The sequence below is a fragment of the Xiphias gladius genome, chromosome 18 (genome assembly GCF_016859285.1).
Source record: "Xiphias gladius isolate SHS-SW01 ecotype Sanya breed wild chromosome 18, ASM1685928v1, whole genome shotgun sequence".
Classification (NCBI taxonomy): Eukaryota; Metazoa; Chordata; class Actinopteri; order Istiophoriformes; family Xiphiidae; genus Xiphias; species Xiphias gladius.
Genome location: NC_053417.1, coordinates 11,287,261 through 11,312,205, shown reverse-complemented (window position 1 = coordinate 11,312,205; position 24,945 = coordinate 11,287,261). Strand labels below are relative to the sequence as shown.

Below are 24,945 nucleotides of genomic sequence, written 5' to 3'. Positions count from 1 at the left end.
GACAGAAAGAGAGAGTCCAGACAGAGGCCATGTGAGTGTGTGTCATATGGAACAGATTTAGTGCTAATGACCGCCCCACCCCTCATTCCCCCACTCTGTGCCCACCCTCTGCCACCCATACCTCCAACCCCCACCACACATCACTCCGTCCTGGCCAGTATCATCCCTTCATAAGGAATGCTGGTCTGTTCCAGCTCCAGTGTCCCATGGCTACACCCATCCAAGCACTCATTTGCCTAAACCTTCTCACCCTCCCTTGCTTCCCCTCCTGGTCATATCCTGCCTTGAGACTTGACACTTGGACTCAAGTCAGACTTTAGTCATAAAAATGAGGACCTGTGACTTGAACTTGACTGTTGTGAGACTTGATTTGAGTTTAAAACCAACAACCATTCAAGCCTTATGTAGGGCCCTGGTTAAATTGGGGAACAATTAAAAATAAATAAGATTTGACCAGGTAGGCTTTGCATTGCCACACACTCATTTAATATGTCAGTTAATTAATGAATAAGTTGATTAACTATTTTCGTCATTAATATATCAAAAGAGTAAAATATTTGCTTTGCTTTTTTTTATATATAATTGTGAATTGAATACCTTTTGGTGTTGGACTGCAGGTCAAACGAAATAAATTATTTGAACAGAGCACTTTGGACCCTGGAAATTAACTTGGTCCCTTCATCTTTGGGAGTTGACTTGGACTTACTGGGACAAACTCAGGACCTTACTTTGATTTGTCTTGAATGGCTCAAGACTTGACAGGGACTTTTCCCGAGGGACTTGAGACCTAACTTGCCCCACAACACGTAAAAACCGCCACCACTGGAGGAGATCACCATAACTGCGACGGTGCTGACGTGGTGGTGGAGAGAGCAGATACTTCAGAGAAAGGCAGGATTAGAGGAAAGTAGGGATATCCAGAGCAGACAGAGTTGAAAACAGGATTGGATTTCACCTGAAAGTGCTGCTCTTACTTTAGCTGACAGCAGATGTCAGATGGCTTGAACAAACCTACTTTATTTACTCAATAGTAATATTTCCACTGTTTTATCATCAAATAGTATCGACAAATACTTTTCAAGACAAATCGCAACTTGGGGATTCTGAGCACCTTCCAAACATGTTGCAGTCTCTCGAGTGTCCACTACTTTAGGACTTGACCTCAACATCGACCTTCACCCAGCCGATCGGCCCCCTGCACTTCCCGTATCTCGGTCACATTGACACTGGCATTCTTTCACGTTAGCGCATCGCAGCGCCGCAGATAGGCCTGCCAGACACCCCCTGCGCTCTCCTTGTATCTCTGTCACACATACACAGTCGCACCTGGTTAATTGGTAACCAGTGTTTATGGGTAGCCGGGAACTTGTAGTTCGACTACGCTGTAGCGAGAAGACTCATGAGACAATATGTCGGCTTTTGGTGAGTTATGACCCCACATGTGAGTGTTGAAGAAGTATGGCGCTGTGTGAGATTAGGGTCCATGCATGTGGTGTTTGAATTTGAGGTTTTGTTGTATTGGTGTCGATCTTACCTAATGGCCGTGTTTGTTGAGAGGGACGACTGCGTTACATTTAAACGTGGACAACTTGGGATTTGTGTGTCCGAGTGTGTGCGTGTGCGTGCGTGCATGCGTGCGTCGCTCCTTTCATGCACGCACAAGTTATTTTCAGTTTTCCCCTGTAGCCTAATGCTAACATTTATAATTGCCACACATATGAAACATTAATTCATTATTTTTCCCCCACTAAACCCGATCCACACGTATTGCACAATAAGTCACGTTTTATTTTACTTTTTTTGTAGAGGGAAGTTATTTTCCCCCCTTTGACTCTTCAATCAATATCAATAAAGTGGTCTAGTTATCTCTTTTACCCTCCTTCAGCAACTAGGAGATCAATACTCATCTGTCATGGTTTCACCCACTGAATGTTATCGCTTGTGCCGGAGATTAGCCCGCTGTAGCATCTTATCCTGACATTTTCTGTTATCCTGAGTTATGTAGGTTAGAAGGTGAGGTCTGTCTCATGCTTTCCAGGCTATGCTTGCCCAATGGCCTCATACCAAAGAAAAAATGTTTAGTTTACAGAGCAGGTTCAATGCATATCTGGCAAAGTTTATTTCATTTCATTTGCGTTTTGCTTCATTTAAGAAATCTCAAATATTATTTTATTTTAATGTCTTCTGTAGATTTAGTTTCAGTATTTTCAGATGGCTTATAAAGTACTTCATGGGCTTTGTTTTGTCATTTCCTTTTTTGTCATAATAATGTGGACCTTTCTTCTTATGTTTTCAATTTCCACATACAGTTGGAGTTTGAAACAAAACTAGATCCACAGATCCTGTGTTTTAGCCAAGTGTACTTTTGTTAACTGTACTACTCTGATTTCCTTGGTGTATGTGTTGAATATACCATCAAAACATTTTCTGTTTTTTTTTCACTCTCTATCTTGCACTTTCGGTCTCTGTCTCGTGAGAATGTTATTCTATGTAACGTTAAATAAGTAATTTTGTACTTAATATGGCTGTTTTCCTTCTATTTCATCCCTCCCATAGTGTCTTACCATGCCGTTAACCAGCCTGGTAAGACACAGCTGTCTAAAACACCACTGAATTGAAAAAACAAAGGAATAAAAGTCATATCCCTTGTTAACGTGGGACCCTTTCTCTGTCATACTGTTGAGGAGGGTCATCCATATCCCGGACTGTCACAGCACCCAACCAGGTCCATCCTTCATTCCTTTCTCATCCTTCAAGTCCTGACCACTCTCCTCCATCTGTCTGTCAAGCCAGGACTTGACCTCTCACCTCTGGAGGCCCGCCCATCTTGTTACCCCTAACCTTCAGTTGATTGTGTAGCTGACCAGCAATGGTTAATGTGTCTCATTTCTCCCTAGGAACAGAAAATTTAGGGCACGCAATTCACGGAGAGTGTGGATGTGAAAAGCAAACTATAAAATCACATCCAGAAAATTACTGTGTGAAAACTAAACTAAGGGTCTCATAATATTTAAAAACACAGGAAAGTAGCCTGTATAAATGTTAAGATAAATTGTCTACACTTGGCTAGGGAGTGGGGGTAGAATAATACCACAGAGCAGGATTGGCTCGAATAATTTTAAACGGGCAGTTCAGAGTTTGAAAAGTCATGTCAATGAGATAACATTGTTATCCCACTTTCCCCCTGTTTAACACAGCAGCAGGACTTAAAAAGTCTTCCTAAGAAATCTGATATATTGTTATTTTGTACGCTTAGAGGCATAAATTGTACCTCAGTCAGTTACACTCACCACATCTCAAACAAGTCTCAGTCAAGTGTGAAAATCCTACGACAGAGATCATCATTATCATTGAGGAACAAATATTCTTTCGAGGAGAATTACGCCATTAGAGAGGAGTAGAACTGTGTAGATTTAAATTGCTTTCATTCCCCCATCCCTATTCTCCTCTCTCTGTCTCTCCCTCCCTCTCCCCGTCCTTGTACCTTGATTCCTGCTTATGCTCAGACTGATGAGCCCAATTTGGACTGGTTCTGCAGCCAGCTCAGTTTGATTAATAGCTCTAGGTGAGGCAGCATCAGCGCTGCCTCGTCCTTGTTTCATCACACACACATACACACGTAGCCACTCATTGCCACCAGACCAGCTATGTAATTGATGACAGAGACTCAAACATTTGCAAACCAAATGTGGAATAGTGAGAAAGAGCAAACTCTGCATCTAATACCTCTCCGCCTCCCCTTTCTTTCTTTCTCTCCTTTCCTATCTGTCTATCTCTCCACCTCCTCTCACTGTCTATACACTCGCTCTTTCATTAGCCGTTTGTCACATTGATATGAAGGGCCAGGGCAGCATTGTGACATGCTCAGGAGGCAGTATAAATATTTGATTAGCCCTAATGGAAATCGTCACAGCACACTAATTGCGCCACACATTATCTGAGGTGCCGTATCAGCGGCGGACATCCCCTTTGATCCTCCCTTCATCTCCCTCCTCTCCTCTTCCTTTTAGCCCATCTCAGCCTCTCATTCTTTTGTTTATGCAGTTTATTTTCGGGCATATGTCATTATCAAAACCCCACCCCTCCTCCTTCCTGCCTTTTCTTGTCAGTAGCCTCTCTTGTTGTCGTTATCTTTGTCTCAATGCACACTGACGTCTCTGTCTAATGACCCTCCCCTCCTCACTGTATGTTTGTGTCTTCTCTGCTGGTGTTGTCCTCTGGTGCCCTGTTTGCCAGTGTTTCCTTCTGTTCAGCAGCTGAGGCTAAATAGCCACAAGGACCGCATACGCACTTAAACACATACACACACAATGGGGACTAGAGGTCAATACGCAGTAGGGAAGGCACACGCACACTTGTTTTTCTCGCTGTTATCTGCAGCTCAAGATGTAGCACTATTAGATGTGATACAGACATTAAACAATACCAGAAAGTCACTATAAAATTAACAGTTAGACGTGAATTAAACCAAATAAATTAATAAAAATCTTTGGTGCTGAGTGGTGGTATATGTTTTTGACTGAACATTAAATCGAAGGAGATGTTGATTTTATGTGTGTTGATATTTTGGCCATCAAGTCAGCAAACATCTGTTTTAAATAAGTTGATTATAAAAGAAAATCCTCTTTGAAATCTTTCCAAACTCTAAGGGCTAATGTGTCAAAAATTGCCACACACTTGCAACTCAGCCTTTACAGCTCAAGAGTCAGTTTTTAAGATAAGTTGACATTTACTATTTTTATCACATTTTGGAAGAACTTTGTAATAAGCAGTAAGTAAGTTTTTATAGCTTTTTATATTCACCACTCAGCTCAGTGATTGTGCACCTACATCCTGACTGCAAAACTCCCCGCCGTTATTTTGCTTTCTTACTTTCAGTGATGCTTTGAATTCAAATAATTTCATGTTTTTTTTTTTCTAATGATTATTGTATATGCTTTAAGCAGTTGTGATCCTTTTGATGTGCACACAATGAGGTTTTTTTTTTAGCATGTCCTTCTTTAACCTCCATCCTGTTTGTATTTACTTGTTGTTATTTACGGCGCGTCTGTTTGGTGTTCCTCCCCCTTTTTCTCTCTCTCACCCTCCCTCGGACGTTTCCATTTAACCAAAGACAAAACAAGTTAATTAGATCGGAAGTGCAGGCCTATCAATGGGGAATCGGTATTCAAATCAAGGCCTTGTCTGGACACAAACAGCAGGAAGCCAAACAAGACCCCGGCGCTGCTGAATGGGAGGATGGGAGAGGGAGAGGGAGAGGGAGAGACAGAGAGAAATAGCATGAGAGAGAGAGAGTAAGAGAGTGAAAGACACAACCACACTGTTCAAGTGCTGGATCAGTTGTATTTCTGTGTTTTCTTTCATATCTGTGTATATTTGCATTTGTGCACTAGTTTTGTCCTCAAGGAACTCCAAACACAGTATTTTTTCTGTTTTGTGTTGTATAAATGCCAGTTCAAACTTGACACTGTGATAACACTGAAGAATTTCATTCCTTTACACAGACTGCTGTCCCCTAAAAAACAACAATATAAATTGTCTGTGCAAGCAGGTTATTACGACCAACAGTAACGTTTATTGTTAGGTGACCTCTAGTGGCTGTAGTAATTATGATGGAAGCAAATTAGCAAGTCAGGTGACGTTTCAAGTCTCAAGTTTCAAGTTTCAAGTTTACTGTTATATACTTGATAACGATGCAAACATCATTCCCTCTAATGAAATTCTTTGTCTCAGAGCTAACTTTGCATATTTACTAACTTTACACAGTGAGTAAAAGAATGGCATAGTGAGTGATTAAAATAAATAGTATTTAAATAGCAATTATAAAAGTCTGAATTAAAAAAGAAGCAGTGTAGTATAAATAATATAAAAAGTATTTACCTAAAGAAAAATAAAATATAAAAAAGAATAATAGTAGTGATAACAATTTAAGTGACCAGTGTAAAAAAAGTGAACAGTTGTTTTTCTTAAGGGTCCAGTCATCGTAGTATGTGCATGCCATTGTGCTACTATAGGATGTGTGTATGGTGTGTGTGCAAGTCTAAATGCCAGCAGTTCAGTAGCCCGATGGCTTGTGGGTAAAAACTGTCTCCTAATCTGCTGGTTCGGGTCCGGATGCTCATGTACAGCCTGCCAGAGGGCAGGAGCATGAAAAGTCTGTAGCTGGGATGGCTGGGTTCAAAGAGGATCTGCTGTGCCTTCCTCCCACAATACTGGCTGTAGAGGTCCTGGATGGCTGGCAGCTCAGTCCTGGGGATAGTGTCCATCGTTTGCAGAGTTTTGTGGTCAAGGGCGGAGTGGCTGCCGTGCCAGGCTGTGATGCTGCCATTCAGGATGCTCACTCGTGACGCAGTACGTGGACGGCAAAGTCTTCGTTCGGAAGAGGTCTAGGTGGATGGGCGGGTCAACAAAACACAGGGCTTTGGCACGGGAGACCACTGTTTGTTTCCCGTTTGCGACCAATAGGAGTTGTTGTTTCTTTTAACCATGGCCGTTTCGCAACCGTAACTGCATGTTTATTATTGCAACCATGACGACGAAGTTCCATTATGTTGGCCGCGCCAAAATTTCTATTATTGTAAGCTAACCTTAAGGAAGTACTTATTTTAACACCAACCACGATCTCTTCCAAGACCTAACCAAGTAGTTTTTGTGCCTAAAGCTAACCAAACCGTGACCATTCCATTAGCTTAAACCATGTGTTTATTATCGTAACCATGACGACGAAGGTCCGGTATGCCTGCCACCATCGGGGTGCCTTTTCAGGAGACAAAGGGCAGGGACAAACGACCTAGGTTCAGTCAGGTTGGAGGACTTGTTGACTCAGCACAATTTTAAACGAGAGCTCTCTGCCCTCAACATGTTCGCTGTGATTTTTAAAAAAGGTTAAGTAAAAGCTTAAGTAAAATTCAGGGGTCCTTAAGGGGTCCTTAATCTGGGGCACTTCCACTTCAGCATCAGGCAGTAAGGTATACGGAAAGCTGCTTTTCAGCTTACTTTAAAGGTCAAAGGTCAAACATGTAGCTTTTAAACATACTATACATCGGATCATAATTTGTAAGATTTTAGTATAATTTCCATAAACACAACTGCTGCTGATATATTTGGTCACTTAGCCTTTACCAGGCTGAATTTTACAATGTTTGTCACTGGTTGGTGGCACAAACAGACATTTTGTTATAATACAAAACAGGGGGACATGTCATTTTCTCACTGGAAACAGAGCTGAATCATTGAGCGCATCTAGTTAAGGCCAATCAAACCTCTTTTCAACGTGGTTATTATTTTTACCTTTTCAGTAAAGTAAAACAAGGGCAAATGCAGGCGAAGCATTGCCAGAGAAGGGGAGCTTGTAAGTAACAACATCCTGTTAGTGGCAGGAAGCAAATGGGGTTCATCTAGGGAAACATGCGTAGCAATGTTACTGGAATGGGATCGAGAACAGCATCTGCTTTCATGTGTCATAAGTTTATAGTAGAAAACAAAGAAAACGACTCATTCTTATATCGACTTACAGTATACAGTAAATTGATGTATAGAAATGCTGTTTTGCACCTTTAGAAACATTTTGTGCATCATCTCAATGTATGTACATGCAAATACAGTACTAAGAAAACACTTTTAATTGGTGAATTTGCTGTGTTTTTGGGGTGATTGATTATGTGTGTCTCAGGGAATTATCTTTTCTTTGACTCACCCAGTGGTCCTCTCTGACTTTTCATCCCTCCCTCCTCTGCCTCTACCCTAAAGCTTCAGTCCTCTGGATGTGAATACAGCATCCACTAGAATATCATGGTTTGTGTAATGTGCTACTGCTGGTCTAACTAATTAAAGAAAATTTGTCTTCATATTACTTGTAGGTATTTAGGCAGTGTCGTGAAAATGTCAGAATGGATTTGTTTTTTTTTTTACATACACTAGTAGATATGGACATCAAAAAAATGGGAAGAGAGTGGATAGGGGAGGAGAAGCAGGGAGAGGAGAAGAGGAGAGGGAAGTGGAGAGGGAGGGAGGGGTGGGAGGTAAAGCTCCCATTATCTGGTGCGGAGGGCCACCTGAGCTAAAGACAGCCATTTGTTCCCAAATCGACCTGTCGACCCCCGCCTAATTACCAGCCAATTATTTCCAAATGGACCACATTCACCCCACACCCTGCACACTTAAAGAAAGAGGGACAAAATTGCCTCTTTCTCTCTCTCTGTCTCTCTCAGTCATTTTCCCAGTTCCACTATCGTTCTGTCTTTCTTTTTCTTTCTCTTCCTCCTCTTGTTTCAGCATTTTTTATCCAGTAAGAAATACTTTTGCACTTATTGTTGCAGGATTTGCCGTGTGTTGCCCAACCAACCACCCACTCAACCCCACACACACACACACACACACACAAACACACACGCGAGTGTGTGTACTTCTGTCTTTCTGATGACTCTCATTGACATAATGCATTCCCTAGCCCCTTACCCTAACCCTAAACCCAAGTCTTAACCCTCAAACAGGCCTTTGAAGGTGTCTCAGAAAATGAGGACCGGCCAAAATGTTCTCGCTTTCCCAAAATGTAACTCAAAGTGGTCCTCACAAACATAGAAGTACAAGCGCACACACACACACACACACACACACACACACACACACACACACACACACACACACACACACACACACACACACACACACACACACAGCCACACACACCTAATTTTTATTCCCAGTTCACTTTGTGGTTCTTTGGGTGTTAATTAAGTGGCCTAATTATAGTAAGAATTGACACTGAACCTGTGTGGGGGTGTGATTTTAACTGTGTGTATATGTTTGTGTGTATGTATTTGATTTTAAGACACAGGAAACAGTTTGACTGCTGCCATTTTCACACACATGCATGCACACACAGAAATGCATGTTACAAAGCAGCCCTCATGTAGCTGCTTCATATCACTCTCTCTCTCTCTCTCTCTCTCTCTCTCTCTCTCTCTCTCCCTCTCTCTCTCTCCCCTCTCTCTCTCTCTCCCCTCTCTCTCTGGCACCGGTCAGTCTCAGCAGGCCGATGTGTATCGATGGGTCCGGCATGCAGGAGCCACCCGAAGGAGAAGAAGGCTGTGCCCCTGTTCCCAGAATTCTTTGTGGTTGGCCTCCATTGTTCACCACCACTTGTATACAGTATTGTCAGACTGATTGTGAGCCTCCGCTCCCTCTCGCTCCACTGACGGCTAGAGAGCGAGCAGAGCAGAGAAGGGAGACGGAGGGAGAGAGGATGAGGAGGAGGAGGAAGGGAGCAGTAAGCATTGTGTCCCTCGGTCACCATTCTCCTGCCTTTCCATCTGTTTCCCTCTCTTCCTTCCTGTTTCTGTGGGATAGTGAACAGACTAGTAATAGCACCGGCACAGCTCCTAATAGGGGAAGTCATGGTCGGGAAATACGATGGATTGATATGAGATATCATCTGGCTGAGTGGTGCAATAGTTTTGAACTCTGACACCTAGCTGCTCACTGGCTGACTTTGATCACTTTGGTGCTGTGTGTGTGTATGTATATGTGCAAGTCAGAATTTACTGTATTGTTGTAATTCTCCACCTTCTGCTGTTTAACTCATCTACCAAATATGTCCAAGCGTTAGAGCTGGCAGTTGATATGTTTACACTGTATAACATGCACTGTTTACATTGGGTGGACATACACCTGTAATTAAATGCTCATAAATACAGTAGGTAGGCTTCAAACATTATATTTTTGTTGAGTCCAGGTGAAAAAGATTCAGTTCTATATAACTGGTGCTGCTGAAGCATTTCTTAATGTGTTGATTTCTTTTTTTTTGGTTAAAGTCTCATACCATGAAATGTTCATAAAAAGTGAACGCCTATTACAATCTCCAGAGGTGAAGGTTCACATTCTTAAATTCCTTGTTTTTCCCGACCAGTCGTCCAACAAAACTTTGACATTGAGCATCCTCACATGTGGGAAGATGTAACCAGAGAATTTTGCATTTTTGCTTGACAATCAACTTGAGTGAGTAATTTATTATCAAATACAGACTTTAGACTTTTTTCCAAGTTCACTCTGTGGTTTTGTGGGTATCAGTTAAAAGGCATAATTATGGGCAAAAAACTGACACTGAACTTTGTCATATTAACTTTTATTCTATGAAATATCCCAAAAAGAATCAAGACATCCATCACAATTTTCCAAATGCCACAGTTTACATCTCTGAATTGCTTGTTTTGTCTTACTAACCGTCTGACAAAATTGAGAGAGATACCCTCACATTTAGTAAGCTGTTGCTTGATAATTGACTCAAGCAATTAATTGATTATCAGAATGATTACTTTTTCTGACTAATAATTACGGCACTATTTTATCCCATTAGCAAAGTGGAATCAAGCCCCCTCTGATAAAATCTTAACAAAACGTGAACCTTACAAGCTTCATAAAGCCAGTATTCATTGAAGGGCTATTGTAATGATTTGTATTATATTTACAGGTGTTTGTGTCAATGTGTCTGCCCTCTTTATAGCCTATCCTTCTCTTTAAATACAATATATACCCTACCGAGCACCATCTTAATATCTCCACAGGGATCATTTAAACTTCATCTGATCTAATCTCATACACATATTCTGGAAAGTTCAGTGTTACATGGCTTAATGTGTCTGCATTCGATGTGTGTGTGTTCTGGTGTGTGTTCTGCTCGTTGTGAGCTGAGCCAGTGCTGTGCACTAGCCTCTTGGCTGAGTTTGACGCTAAGTGGATTAGCATATCTCCCGTGTCAGCTCCATTCACTGTGACAGCCTGATGAAATGGGACTGTGTGACGGTTGCGACCCACCTGACGTCCACTGCTCAGGCCTCCCAGCAGGTGGTCTGACTCTTGGAGGGAGAGAGAAGGGGACAGAGAGAGGTGGGGGTAGTCAGAGATGGACTTATTGGAAAAAGTCATGTTCTCATTAGCTATGAGTTGAGGTGACCAGCAAACTTACCTTTTTATCTCTTTTAGCCTCATTGTGGAGAACAGAGAAAAGTTTGCTTTTTTTTATAGTTATTATTTTTGCTCCTCCTGTTTGCACAGAATTGGTTATTTTATACCTATTTGTATCATATATGTCATAAAGTGTGTGTTTAGTATACAAGAGTACAATATTTGGGTAGTTTGTCTTACATGATCCTTTTTCACACAGCTTTCTTACTTTATATTAAATGCTTTTGTGTGCCAGTTAATAAGCCAATATGTAAGCTATGTTTTGCACGTTCATGTCCTAAATTCATGGAATGAAAGGGGCAAAAATAATGTAACACAAGAATCCACAAAATTCCTCTCCTTTTTAGTACTACAGGACTCCCTCCTCTTTATCTTTTGTCCTTTGCTCCTCTAATACTTCATCTTCTCCTTTGCTACGTTTCCATCCCCTCTCTTGTCTCCTCTCCTATCAAATAGACTTACTAGTCTTCCATGAACCTTCTAGACACCTCTCTCTCTCTCTCTCTCTCTCTCTCCATCTTCCCCCACAGCCACCCTCCTCCTCCTCCTCCTCCTCCTCCTCCTCCTCCACAGTCTCGTGCCGGCCTAGCCAGGCAATGCTAACACTTTTGTCAGGGTGATTAATAGCATGCTGGATTGTCGTTAATTCACTGGCTAATGACTGGAGGGAGCAGGCGAGAAGAGGAGAGGAGCAGAGTGGAGCGAGGCTGGAGAGTAATAGACTGATGTATGGATGTAGGCTGCTTCCAGTGGCTGAGGTGAATATCATCACCCCCTAACCTTTCCTCCATCCAAACCAACACCCCTCTGTGCACACTAGTACAACCTCAGACATACAGCTAATGTATATAGTGACCAGAAAAAGATGGGAGGTTGCACAAACACACACATGCAACCACACATACAGACAAATGTCACTCCCATGTGCAGTGAACATGACTTTGCATGACAGAAAACAGATACTGGGCATTCTGTTTAATGAAATAGTTAATCAGGTCCTTCAGAATCTCTGAGCATTTTTTTTAATTACTGCAAAATTACTCAGTTTTTTACTTTTCCAAATTACTGCAGGAAATATTTTAACCGAGTTCTGTTATTTTGGGAGAAATTGTGTTCCATTTGAAAGGATAGCTGGTGGAAATCACAGCAATCTGTCAGGCATGTCTGCTTTAGCTTTGCAGAGTTTCATTTGACTGTGGTTTGTACAAGTGGTTCTTAACTGGATTTATTTTTATGTCAACTGTGTTGACTCAAAAATTTGCCAACTGTGGTGATTGGTAAAACTGTCACCATCTTTTGCAGAAATATGGCTGGAATTTCAAAAGAAAAAGAAGAAAGAAAAGAACGACTGGAGCCTGCAAATGTTGCAGGGGTTTGTGGTAACTGTTGCTGTTTCAAGATCATGAATTGTCAGAGTGGACTAGTTAATGAAATGAAATTAATATTTTTTATTGTTTTTAAGATGGACAACTCTGAAGACATGTAGTACATAAATCAGATGGATGTGACAGGAAGTTGATCAAAATATCGTGAGATTTTATTGAATCAAATGAAAAAAATGTGACCACTACTTCACGTTTAGACCACAGACTAACACTAAAACAAAAGGTTTTGCCAAAACGATGTCTCCCTCACAAATATGCACACTGACGTAGACACAAATAGCCACAAAAGATCTCCCTCTCTCCTCCCTAGTTAATAAGAATGGATGGGTTTGTTCTGCACACTGTCTGCCTTGATGCTCCCTCAGCTGACTGCCTGGCCTCCCGAGTGGCTTGCTAAATGAAGCCGCACCAAAAGTGAGTGTAGGGACACGGATACACACTCAGATAAAGAGAGGAAGAGAAAGAGAGGAGTAGTAGTAGTAATAGTTTGCCGCTGCAAAGTGGAAGGTGTTCTCTGTTCACCCTCCCTGCTGTCATGTTATCTGGAACAAATGCAGCAGTTCACCATATAGCTATAGCGTTAGTGTTTTAAGTGGACTTTTTAAAGGACATCATTCTTTAACGTTTCATTTATTGTAACTATACACCCCGCCTAGGATTTCATGTTGTAGAAAACAGTCTCAAAATTAAGTGATGACTGAAAGATTTTTATTTATTTCCATTATTTCTCTGGATATTGACATATAGTAGTTCTCACTGTCCCTTAAAATTTGGATGCCTTTATGCATCAGATTCTTTTAAAAAAAAACTATCCTCTTGAAAGAGGACAGAAACTATTACATTGATTTATGAATTACTTTACATGGTAGAGAAGATTTGACAACAGACATTGTGGACATTCAAACTTTGCTTCACCATTTTGTGTGAATGTACTCTGAGTGTTTTCAAGGGTCGATGATGTCACTGGTATGGTGCCAATGTCCCACAAATTTTTCCCATATCAGGGAGCTTTGCAAAAAGGGACATGTATATAACACTGAGTAGTTGTGACCAGTATTACCCTCATTAGCTGCTATGGCTTCACAAGTAGCAAAGCCTTGGTTTAAAATAACTCTGGTTCTTGCTGAGATACGTTTTGTTTTACGTGGACAGGTTTGTCACAGTAAAATGGCTGATGGATGTGGTGACTGTAAAGATGAGATGTGTGAATCTGAGCTCCTGCTGTGAATGTTTTGGTCTTTATTATCAATTTTTCATGTAGTTAAATTGTGTCTCTTTGTTTTACAGTCATTTCTTGTCTTATTATCGCTTTTGCATCTAATTTGTCGTTTTTACCTGCCAATCCTTACTTTTCCCCCTCTGTTCCTGTTCTTCCTGTGTTCTCCAGCTCCTTTCTCTTTTCCATCCTCCATGCTTTCTCACCCTCTTCTCTCCTTCCCTCCCCCCTGGGGGATGTTTGCAACTCAATTTGGCAAATGTAACTCAATATTGATTATTATTAATATTTATCATGTTTGTGAACATGTTTTCTCCTAGTGCTATTAATCTGCCCTGTTAATAAATGTCTGCAGCAGCCTGGGCCCCAGGGCCCCTTGGGACCACAGGGCCACCACACACACACACACACACACACACACACACACACACACACACACACACACACACACACACACACACACACACACACACACACACATAAACACACACACCTGCTCTCAGCTGCAAGAGGTTGCCTGCTGTCTTCTATCTGCCTGGAGGCTCTCTCTCTCTCAAACACTCACACACACACACTATTGGAGGACAGAATGCCTTTAGGCTGCTCAGCACAAATAACACATCAATACATCAGCCGTGTTGTATTGGCGCTCCACACGAACACAAATATGCACACTCATGTATAAAAACTCACAAATTCTCCAGTCTGTTCTTTATTGAGCTGCATTGACCAAATTCCATCTAGCTGTCTGTTGTTTTTATGGGGGAAAGTTGAAATGCTCACAAGTGCTGTGGTTATACTTTTTTACTCTTCACTACTACAAGAGAGAGGAAGTAATGCTGGCCCAACACTAGAGGATTATTGGGCAGATTTTGGGTTCGATTTGCCCCTCCTGACAGCCAAAGGGGTTTTCCCGATTCAAGGTTGGGCTGAACCGATTATCTGCCCAAATGATCCTGTAGTGTGAGGGGTTTAGAGACATAATCTTAATGTTACCGACTGGATCGGATTCTCCGCGATCCCCGAAAAAATCCTGTACTGTGAAAGGAACAGCGATGGTATGTTGAGCAGAAACCCGCAATAGCAGATGAGAGCGGGTTGACAAGGAAGCGTGACCAACTGGATTTTGCATATTAACAATGAAACTTCTCCAACTCAATTCCAGCTCGTCCTGAAAAATGTATAAGCCATGCTGACTCCGTCCTCTCAGCCATAACTTCATCCACAGTTTTTATCTCATATTTTGTTTTTCGGTGCTTCGCTCTGAATTCACATTTGATCACACAAGTCCCAAGTTGATCCCAAGTCCCACTCTGAAATCGTTTAGTATAAATGTGATTAAAAATCAGTTAAATCGGTTTTTATGTAGCCTCCCACGTTTTTAATATTGGTTAAGATTTGAAAATCCTCTAGTGTGCACCAAGCCTAAGAGAGGAACAAACTTAAACAAAGAGAAAGAGAAACAGGCTAAGGACAGCTGCCCCTAGCAGGTTTTACAGACAGTTATCTATAGACTACCGGTTAAAGATAGTAAGGGAAGAGCACCTGTGTAGACACACACACACACACACACTGAAGACCATGCCTTGAATGTTAGCAAGCAACAACATATGCGTGGTACAATACGTGTGGATTTCAACCATTGTAAAAATCCATACACTGTGTATGTGATAATAAATTCATGTCGTTTTTGGTAATGTAATAAAAAAATGCCAAATTTTTGGCATTTTGTTGAGGACATAAGCAGTATAAACTGTGACTCACAAAAGCATAAACTTTAATGTAGCAATAGCTATAGGTAAAGCATTTTATAGGTATTGTGTAATTATTATGTAGAGCAGCAGGACATGTGGGGGAAAAACATAAATTTAATTATTTAATGTGGATGTACCAAGGCCTTCAGAAGTTGCATTTTCTATTTCATTCATTTTGACCTTTTTTTCCATTTGTCCTCTTTCTTTCTTCCTTTCTTTCTTTCTTTCTTTCTTCCTGGCACTGTGATCCTTCTTTCCCTACAGTGAAGCCATGTTGTAATTTTAAGTGTTGCTTGGAAATGTTCCCTGGTTCTTTTACAAGGGGAAACAGTGTGGCGTTTTCACTTGGAGAGGATTGCTGGTATTGTAGCTGACTGTGCCCCCATTGCTCACTCATTACTTCCTCTCTACTACCACACACACAAACACATGCACCAAACACACACCTTCTCTCCCGAACACCCTCCTTTGGCTGCCTCATCACATGCTTCCATTTATACGTCATTTTGAATATATGGTACCCCTATGCCTCTGTGGAAAAGTACACCACTGTACAGTTTTTCACTTCTCAATCTCACTTGCTCTACCTTTAATTTGCACTTGTTTGAGCTTTACAGCTGCCTCTCTCCCCTGTTGTAAAGCAAAGAGTGTTTAGGCTCTTTTGTGTGGAGACAGAATCATCAAAGTCTTGCCTACTACAGAGAAACAGGTACCAATATCACTCTGTGGCCCAATAATGCAGCTAAGTGGGACCATATTGACACAATACATGGGCACAAACAGCAGATTAGGCTTGGGGTTTTCATGCTGCCCCTAACAGACTTGTACACACATGTGCACACATGTATGCACAGAGCTCCCACATCAAAATGTTTGGTCATTTATTCCTCAACCAGCTAGCCTTTTTTCATATCTGTCATGGTCCACATATTCTCCCTCTGCATACAATTTTTTTTTTTCTTTCAGATGATCTTTTCTCCCCATATTTGGAGCCGGTGCAGATTTTTGCATAGTTTTTCCTTTTCCCTGGATACTGTCTTTTCACCAGTGGCTGACTTTTCTTTTGAATTGAACCAGATCAATTTATGGCCAGACTAAGATACAGTCTCTGTGTGCATTGGAGAGGGATGGTAGTGAGGGTATTCAGACTTCATTCGTTTTATGATGGCCATCACTGGCACACATGTCCTATTTCCAGCTCTTTTTTTTTCTATTGTTATCAGAACCATAGCCATGACTCCACTTTGCTGCTTGCTCTCTAGCATACACCTGGCTCTGAATACTCATGCTATTGGTGGCATCCATTTTACCCTGTGATCTACAGTGCTTTACAATATGTGCATCCTTGTATATAAGAAAAAACGAACCCTTAACAACAGTCTTACAAGGATTCCCGATTTTTTTCAATGAAGGCATGACTGCTTATTCTGCAAAAAATGAGTCGGTCCTTTTATCGTCCATTATTTATAGGTTCCTTCTCAGAATTCTTGCATGCAGTCAGTGTTGTTTCTTTCTACCCAGACTACATTGACAATACAGCTCAGTCTATATGCCACAAGGCACATGTGTTTGTGTGCGCCCAGGCAGACGGCAGAAAATGACTTCAGATCTCTATCTTTCTGCATTTAAGTCTAGAGTGCTCTGATTAAACACAACCACAGAACAATTTGCCTGTTTGTAAGGTCCTTCGATTAAACCGCTGATTTTCAGCACCGTGTCAAGTTATTTTGCCATGGCAACGCTGATTACAATGTTATCGGCATTTCAGATTTTTGGAAAATTTTTATTGTTTTTAATCTTCACTCTTGAAAGGAACTATATTCTGATTTTTCTTTAATGGCTTGATATGTTTCTTTATTTGTCTTTTGAAACATTTCACACAGTTAAATGTGTATTTTAGATGCTAGTGTCTATAAATGTGGTATCTAAGTCATATTATTTCACTGTGACATGCAGTAATTATGAGATATCATCTTTACCTACAACACCATCTGATCTCTTGCACATGTGTTTAGAGTACAGTAACAGCTCCTGCAGTTGCAAACAGATGTGTGTTTGTGTGATAGCCTGCATGTGTGTTCATAGGTGCCCTAAAATCTTTGTTATTGCAAGCCATGCTACAAAGCAAAGAGCTCCGTTTATGGCACGCATTTACAATTTATCAAATAAATGGGATGCCTTCATGTGGCCTGGGCCCGGCTCTCAGGCTGAGCAGCGTAGTTTTCCACTGGAATAACAGCCGCTGAACAAGCAGCCCATTGTAGCCACAGCCAGCACCGGGACCCCCAAGGTGCGAATTAATGATTGACCCCTGATGTAATCAGGATAAATAGCTCCCCGTAAAAGCGAAAGAGATGGCGAGAGGAACAGAGAGAGAAAGAACAACATAAGGAGCCAGGGAGAGGAAGGCACTATCTGGCCCTTGTGTTTTTTAAGAAGCCCTCGGGGAGACGAACCTAACATCTCTTTCTGCGTGTTTTGAGACCCAGAGCTAACATACAGCTGTTTAAAAGCAGCTCAGTCGTCAGTTTTTACACTCTTCACCTCCTCCTCTTTGTCCTCTTCCAGGCCCCTTTCCTTATTTTCCTGCTTAGTTTTCTCATCTGCAAACTTTTTTCAGCACTGGTCGAATGTGGTCAACTAGTCTTACCAAGGGGAGGAGGGAGAGCGAAGTAATGGCGATTAATTAAAAAATTTCCCAGTTTTCTTTGAAGGCAACTTTTTTTTTATGAATTAACAAAGTTATGAGTGAGAGTTGAACTTGGTTAATATCATGCTGCCATGCCATTTCTGCAGCTTTACTGCTAGTGCTTGTCTCACAAAAGATGTTTTGTTCATTAAAATTAAAAGGGATTTTTTTCTCCTTCTCCTTGTTACTCAATTATTTGACGTAGTGATCTGTGCATTTTTTGTGCACAGAGGCTCTTAAAGCCAAATGGTGTTTAATAGATTTTCCGAGGCTGTCTTTTTGGTGGTCAAAATTGCTCTCCCTGGGTCAAATGCCAATGAGAGTGGGGGACTGAAGAGTAAGTAAGTAAAAAAATTGTTAAACAGCCTGAAAACACTTTTGATTGTGCAGAGGGAGCAGCAGATAGGGCTGAGTTATAAAACTTTAATTGATCTGTGAAAAGTGGAAGCTACTGCTGGCTCACATGTTCCAATGCTTATTTGCACGCCTGGTCTGAGCCCCTACGAAACAGTGATCATTAAAAAAAATGGGTTCTTTTCCAGTCAAAATCACTGGATGACGCAAAATCAGTCATAAAAGGCTGGATTTTACTGCTGCAGCTTTATATGATAAGTTTCCCGGATCTGCATGGACGTGCTGCAGGGTTGCCAGACACTGAAAAGCCCTTGTCACATGCTTTCATAGTTTCACATTTCACATTTAAAACTTACATGTCAGTTAATTTAACAGCTTTCACAGTCGACATCTGTCACTGGGAAGAAACCCAAATATTTATCAAAGAATGAAAAACTGATGCATTGTACGATGAATGTGCTCTTGTACAAATTCAGTGATGACTCTTTTCCTACTTTTGTTTCTTGATTAGCTCATTCAATCTTTGTCGAATTTACAATCAATCAGTATAGCCTGTCTCAAATTACTAGGCATATACAGAAAAAAAAAATTTGGAGATTAATATACCTTAAAATGTAAATCAAACATATTAATTGTTGTTTTAATTTAACTTATTAATGAAGCACTGTATATTTCTTACATAAAGTTTTATTAAAATTCAGCCCACAAACTTTCATTGTGACCTAATAAACTGCCATGTACTAACAGCACATTTTTAAAATGTCATGTTGCAGCTTAGTGGCAGGTTTGGCAGCAGGCTAGATGGAGGCTAGCAGAGAGAGAGGGAGCTTGATTGGAACCACTCCTGCTGTAATTTTGGGCCTAGTTAGCCCGCTGATTGCCAGTCCCTGTGTTTAGATAGTAAAACTGCAGTGGTGCTTTGACTAAAGACACCAGGATCTGCCCAGAGACGAAAAGTAGGAGGCACACATAGATGTGATCTGGCAAACACACAAGCACAAAAATATGTACAGACTACATCTGGGTATTGAACTAATGTACTTTTCTGGTACTGACTGAATTGTATCAGTACCACCGAATAAAACTGTGATTAAGCTGGCATCAGATGTCTGGTCATATTTGTAATCTTTCTTATTCTTTGATCAGGTTGTTTCTGATTCAAATCCTGATATAACCAAATTTATGCTCTTTTATAAGGGCAAAGGTACTGTATGGCTGCTTGTGTTCAACATTTGAGAAGTCTGGCTTCTTTGTTTACAACAAAAAAAAAAAATGCTTTTGTAGAAAAACATGTTTTTATTCCTCAAAATAATATATTGAAAAAAGTATTGAAGTGGTATCCGTATGAAAACCCAGGTATTGTTTGCGCACCGATGTTAAAAGAGGCATATAATAAAGGGGGAACACACAATGCGCTGCCCAAAATCCCAAATACCCCAAACAGACTCTACATGTCACTCACTGATATACATTTGCACATGCACATTTACAAACCTACACTGTCCACTAAAAATTCCTTAATAACACAGAGAAATGGGATGAAACTTAAAGCCAAATGATATGTGCATCCACACACACACTTGTAGCGCTCATCATCATTTTCACTCATGTTGGAATGGTGGGATCCTGGAGCGCAGGGACAATCATGTTGTCAATCACTGGAGATGACAATAATGATAGGTGACGAGGCTAACCAGATCAGTGATAGACAGAACCATTATTTGTAAGATGAGCCCTAGCAAAAAACAGTGAGTGTGATGGAACTGAGAACTTTTCCCATCAAGGACTTGGCCAACCTAAAGCTTCTTCTCTTCGTCTGTCTGGCTCTTTCTCAGATAGCCTTTGGAAAATCTGTAAAGTATACATTTTGTAGGTGAAGGCCATTAGATGGATAGTTGTTCTTTTCTGAAGAACCCTAAATTCCCTCGTTGTACAGTGTGGTTTTTTAACAGTTTACAGGTTGGGAGATTTAAGTGGAGTGTTTTTTGTCATTTAGGGTCAAGAAGTCATTGGATGTGTAGATGGTATGATCTCCAGAGATATTGTTCGCTATGTTATACCTCCTCCACCTGCCTATGGTATTAACAGTCATCTCCGTATGTCTCTTTACTAGATGACAGTGAGCCAGCGGACAGCATGTACGACACAGAGGCTGACCTCCCGGGTTTAGCGGCCGGCAGCGGAGGTGGTGCTGACAGTCCAGAAGACGATGGAGAGGATGGCATCATCAACATGTCCCCCCTGCCCTCACCGACTCCTTCCCATCCAAACAACCACCACCACCACCTGCTGCACCCCCACATCTACGCCACCCACCACCACCACCTCCTCCTCCACAACAACAGCAACAGCAGCAGCAATGACCAGGACTTCACTACACCCAAGGAGGGCTCGCCCTATGAGGCGCCTGTCTACATTCCTGATGACATTCCCATTCCCAGCGAACTGGAGCTGCGGGAGTCCTCTGTGCCTGGTGCCGGCCTTGGCGTATGGGCCAAGACCCACATTGGTGCTGGCGAGAGGTTTGGTCTGCACAACATGCTGCATCATGGAGCCACGGGCAAAGACAGCTCCTTTGGATGGGAGGTAGGAACGACCTCGGCTGCTATGCTTTCTTTCTGGATGTTTACTGTTTTTTTTCTCCTTTAAATTCACTATGCCTGTCTATCACTTTTCACCACTTACATGTTTTTTGTCACAAAAGCAAATGCCCAGTAAACTATGAAATTAAAGATGTATATAAACAATGAAGCAGCACTGACTGGGGTAAGTGAATGAACAAGCTGCTCTTCATTCATGCTTTCACTTTTCGAACCATCAGTCTTTATTCATAGGCATCTATCTCTTCATCAGCAAAGATGCCCATTCCATTTGCATCCCCTGTATGATTGGACCTCATAGACATAGACACACACACAAAACACACTCGTCCAGGAATTACAGCAGCAAAGCAATGTCAGATGGAAAAATCTGGCTGATTAGTGGAGGTATCAGCTTTTCTGGGCATCGGCCCGAGCAAGCACACTCATTTGGTCACGCCACCCGATATGGAAATGGAAGAAGCGTAGTCCATTGCGGTGGCTGCATATTGAACTATTAATTTTCATTTCAACATGACATTAGAGGATATTGAAGTTGCTTCAGTAAGCTCATTAGGAAAAAAGGGAACTCCTGATCTCGTTTTCTTTCTTTCTCTCTGTCTCTCTCTTTGTTGCGCTTTCTCTCTTTCTCATATGCCTAATCAGAGCTGAAGCATACTGGCCTGCTTTTCATTTCACTGACTCCTTGACTCTTTATTTTTAGGGGGCTTTTCACATAGTCTCATATTACATTTGTATGTAATAAGGAATAGAGACTTGGACAAGTCAGTCATTGACAAAAGGCATGATGTGCTTGAATTAGACAGCACCAGCTGATGTACAAAGTTGCAAGATGACCTATAGGCCATGCATTGATTCTTAGAGATTTTTCACACTGTTTTAATTTTATTTCTGACTTCATGCCTTTAGAAAAACCATAAAAAATTGGGGAATTTTAAGAAAATATTTTATGTTGAATGTTAGCATGATGGACCACATACATTGATGTGCTAAAATGATAATGTTTACTTGTAGAGCAAGGAGAAATTGCTGTTCAGTTTACAAATCTCAAAACATCACAGATCCCTGCTACTTATATAGTTCTGTGAAGTTACATTTAGGTACATTTAGAACTTGCATCTTAGGAGCAAGAATAATTATTTCATAAACATAGATTGTACTAATTTGTTTAACCGAGAATTATTGTTAATATAATATCTCTGAAAAACTTAAATAAATAATGTTCATGAATTGGTCATTGACAAAATTTTTTAAGGAATCTCTAAAGGTTCTCTCAATAGGTTCAGTCTCAGAACTGCTGGTGGTTTCCACCGAAGCAGTCATTTCTTTTTTCACCCTGTTTTCTTCTTAACAGTTGTAGGAGCATGCAGGCGATTAGAGCACGCAGGCACACTCTATGTGGCAGTGTGCCAGGCTGAACATTTGCCTTTTTAAAGTTCATGGCTAGCCATTCGGGGTGCAAAGGGCACCTCTCCAAAAGCTACACTCTCCCTGTAGCTCTCATGTTTTCTCTCAGTTTTTCTTCTCCTTCCTTTTTTTCTCCCCAGACACTCAACTAATGCATATTCATCAGCTAAGCTTTAGCTCTCTGCCTTGTAGGAAAAAAGGCCACCTTCAGCTCTAAAGAGGTACATTCACATGTGTGCTCACAGAAATGTCCTGGCATACAGACACACACCTCCTCAAAGGGAGAGACTCAGCATATTGTTGCAATTTTAAAATGTCTAGTTTTTTTGGCCACTTTAAGATGGAGGGCCTAATATCTCAGCACTTTTAAAGGAAGATACCTATCATTTTTTCATCATATCACAAAGCTATTTGTTGAATTATGATATTTGATTTCTCTATCAGTTTTGGTTTCATATGCCACCTAGTGAGGTACAATTCAGTTTGAACATGAACACAGGGACACAGGGAGAGACTTTTGGAAGTGATTTTTTTTCAGATCAGTATGCATGTTACCCTGTCAGCTTGAGGTCAGTTTTGTTTCCCTTCAAGGTAAAATCTTTGGTCTTTGCCTGCCAACCTGTCAAAAGTGAACGATTGATCCGTCTTCACTTCCTCCTCCTCCTTAATGGTTGTTTGAGGACTGACTCTGGCTAAGGCTGTATTATTTTTTTAAGAAATCCTGTCTGGTTTGGGGCTGGAAGCCTTCAGGGACTCTCCTCTCCCAGACTCTTATCACAGATAGTCATAACAGTCAGCCTGTTGATAGTCATCGACAGACTCCCCCAGGAGTCCCATACACCCCCTTTCTCCCCCCTTTCACCATCTACTCCTCTACTCATCTACTGCCTCTGGTCTTAGACAAATAGACAGACGAGGGAGTGACAGAAGTATGGCTGAGTGAAAAAAGATGTTAAAAGAAATGAGAGAGTAAGAAGGATTAATGGGGATGGATAGAAGAAGAAAAGAAGATGCAAAAAAAAAACACATTTCTCATTGCATCAGCAACACAAGAGGAGTTTAATACTGTTCATGGAAATTCTGTGAATATCTGTGAGTTATGCTGGTTCCTTGCCAAAACAGGGGGAAGTCTTATGAGAGATGATGTCATCTGAGGTGTAAATGGTCATATCTAACCAAGTTCTCTTACGATACATTACAACTCAGCCCTTCTTGGGAGGGAGATGTAATTAGATTAAGTGCTGAATTGAGCTATCAGAGTGAATAGTTTGTCCGTGCCTCCATTTTATAATAAATTAAAGTAAGTTGCTGATGTTGTGTGAAAACATTTTCTTCCCAAAATGCTTCTAAGAAATAAACAACCTTGTTTTCTCCCTGATGACCACTTCATTTTAAGTTGATTGAACTGTCTTGAAATCAAAGGTCATAGACTGTATTTTACATGTACTGTTCCCTTTTAATCCTTAGAAACACAAAATCACCAAAATTGCAGTTACAAGGTTTTCACCCATCAACAATGATATATGCCATTTGCAGTAGTGCACTTGAATCAAAAACAGTTTAACAAAATTGACTGCATTTTTGTGGATTTTTTACTAAGACTGGCAATAACTCATTATGTTGGCTTTGCAAGCACCGCAGTCTAATAATGAAGCCAAACAGCTCTAACATCTCATGGCGGACACTGTCGTTCTTTACCAAAGGGAGGGAATGAGGCAAAGATGAAAGAGGAAGGCACAGAGGAAGCCTACAATTGTCTGTCCTGGGGCATCAGGGACTGGAAGAGGTGTTAACTCATACTCATTTCAGTGAGACGGACAGCTCAATCTAAGAGCTGCTTTGCTGCAGGCCATGGCCATTCTCTTCTGTCTCAGACTCCCTCTCTGGGCCAGCACCAAGTCATCCATTTAAAAACCATTATGCTCCCCCTTTAGCACAACATGATAGAACGCCCGGGCCCCCAGGTCTACTGTGTGTGTGTCTTTCTCTCTGGTTGTGTGTGTATAGGGCTGCCAAATCCCCAGGATAGGAAGGCCTGAGCAAGTATGGTAAGGAGATGCCCTTAAGAGTCCAGTGTGGGGATCTACTGTCAGACTGACTGCTGCTATTATCTGCTTGGTAGATTGGCCTAACTTGCCTTTTGATAGAGACATGTCACTATACAATGGCTGGAGGTATTGTGCTTTTCACTGACTGGCATTCAATGGACTCACTGATCTGACTCCCTTGAGTGTTTAGACGGCAGGAGAGAGGGCAACACATCTGTGGATGTGTGTGGCAGAAGTGGTGCATGTCAAAAGGAACAACTTCATATTTACATGTAAGAAATGTAAAAATAATGATAAATCCTTCCATAAAAGAGTAAGTGCATTTAAAAAGAACAGAAACCCTATCTTTGATCTTTACATGAAAAAAAAGGAAAATCAAATTTCTGTTTGTATTCTGAACTTTCATGAAGTAAGCAAACAGTATGGCCAAGCCCTACTGATGCCATATTAATGGTGTTTACTCTCACTTCTCCTTACCCAGTGACCCCTGGGCGTGTCTTTGCACCTCTGAATCATGGCTTTGGAAACTC

At 41.2% G+C, this 24,945-nt stretch overlaps 1 protein-coding gene across 1 annotated transcript in view; it reads left to right on the top strand.

Annotated features, from left to right (window-relative positions):
* The first annotated feature begins 1,264 nt into the window (after nt 1–1,264).
* The window catches only part of LOC120804555 (histone-lysine N-methyltransferase PRDM16-like), a 68,177-nt gene continuing 44,496 nt past the window's right edge, over nt 1,265–24,945 (top strand). The window contains exons 1-2 of the mRNA XM_040154064.1: nt 1,265–1,422; nt 20,474–20,946. Of these exons, the coding sequence (XP_040009998.1) occupies nt 1,410–1,422; nt 20,474–20,946 (486 nt within the window). The 5' untranslated portion in view covers nt 1,265–1,409. The remainder of the gene's footprint in view (nt 1,423–20,473; nt 20,947–24,945) is intronic.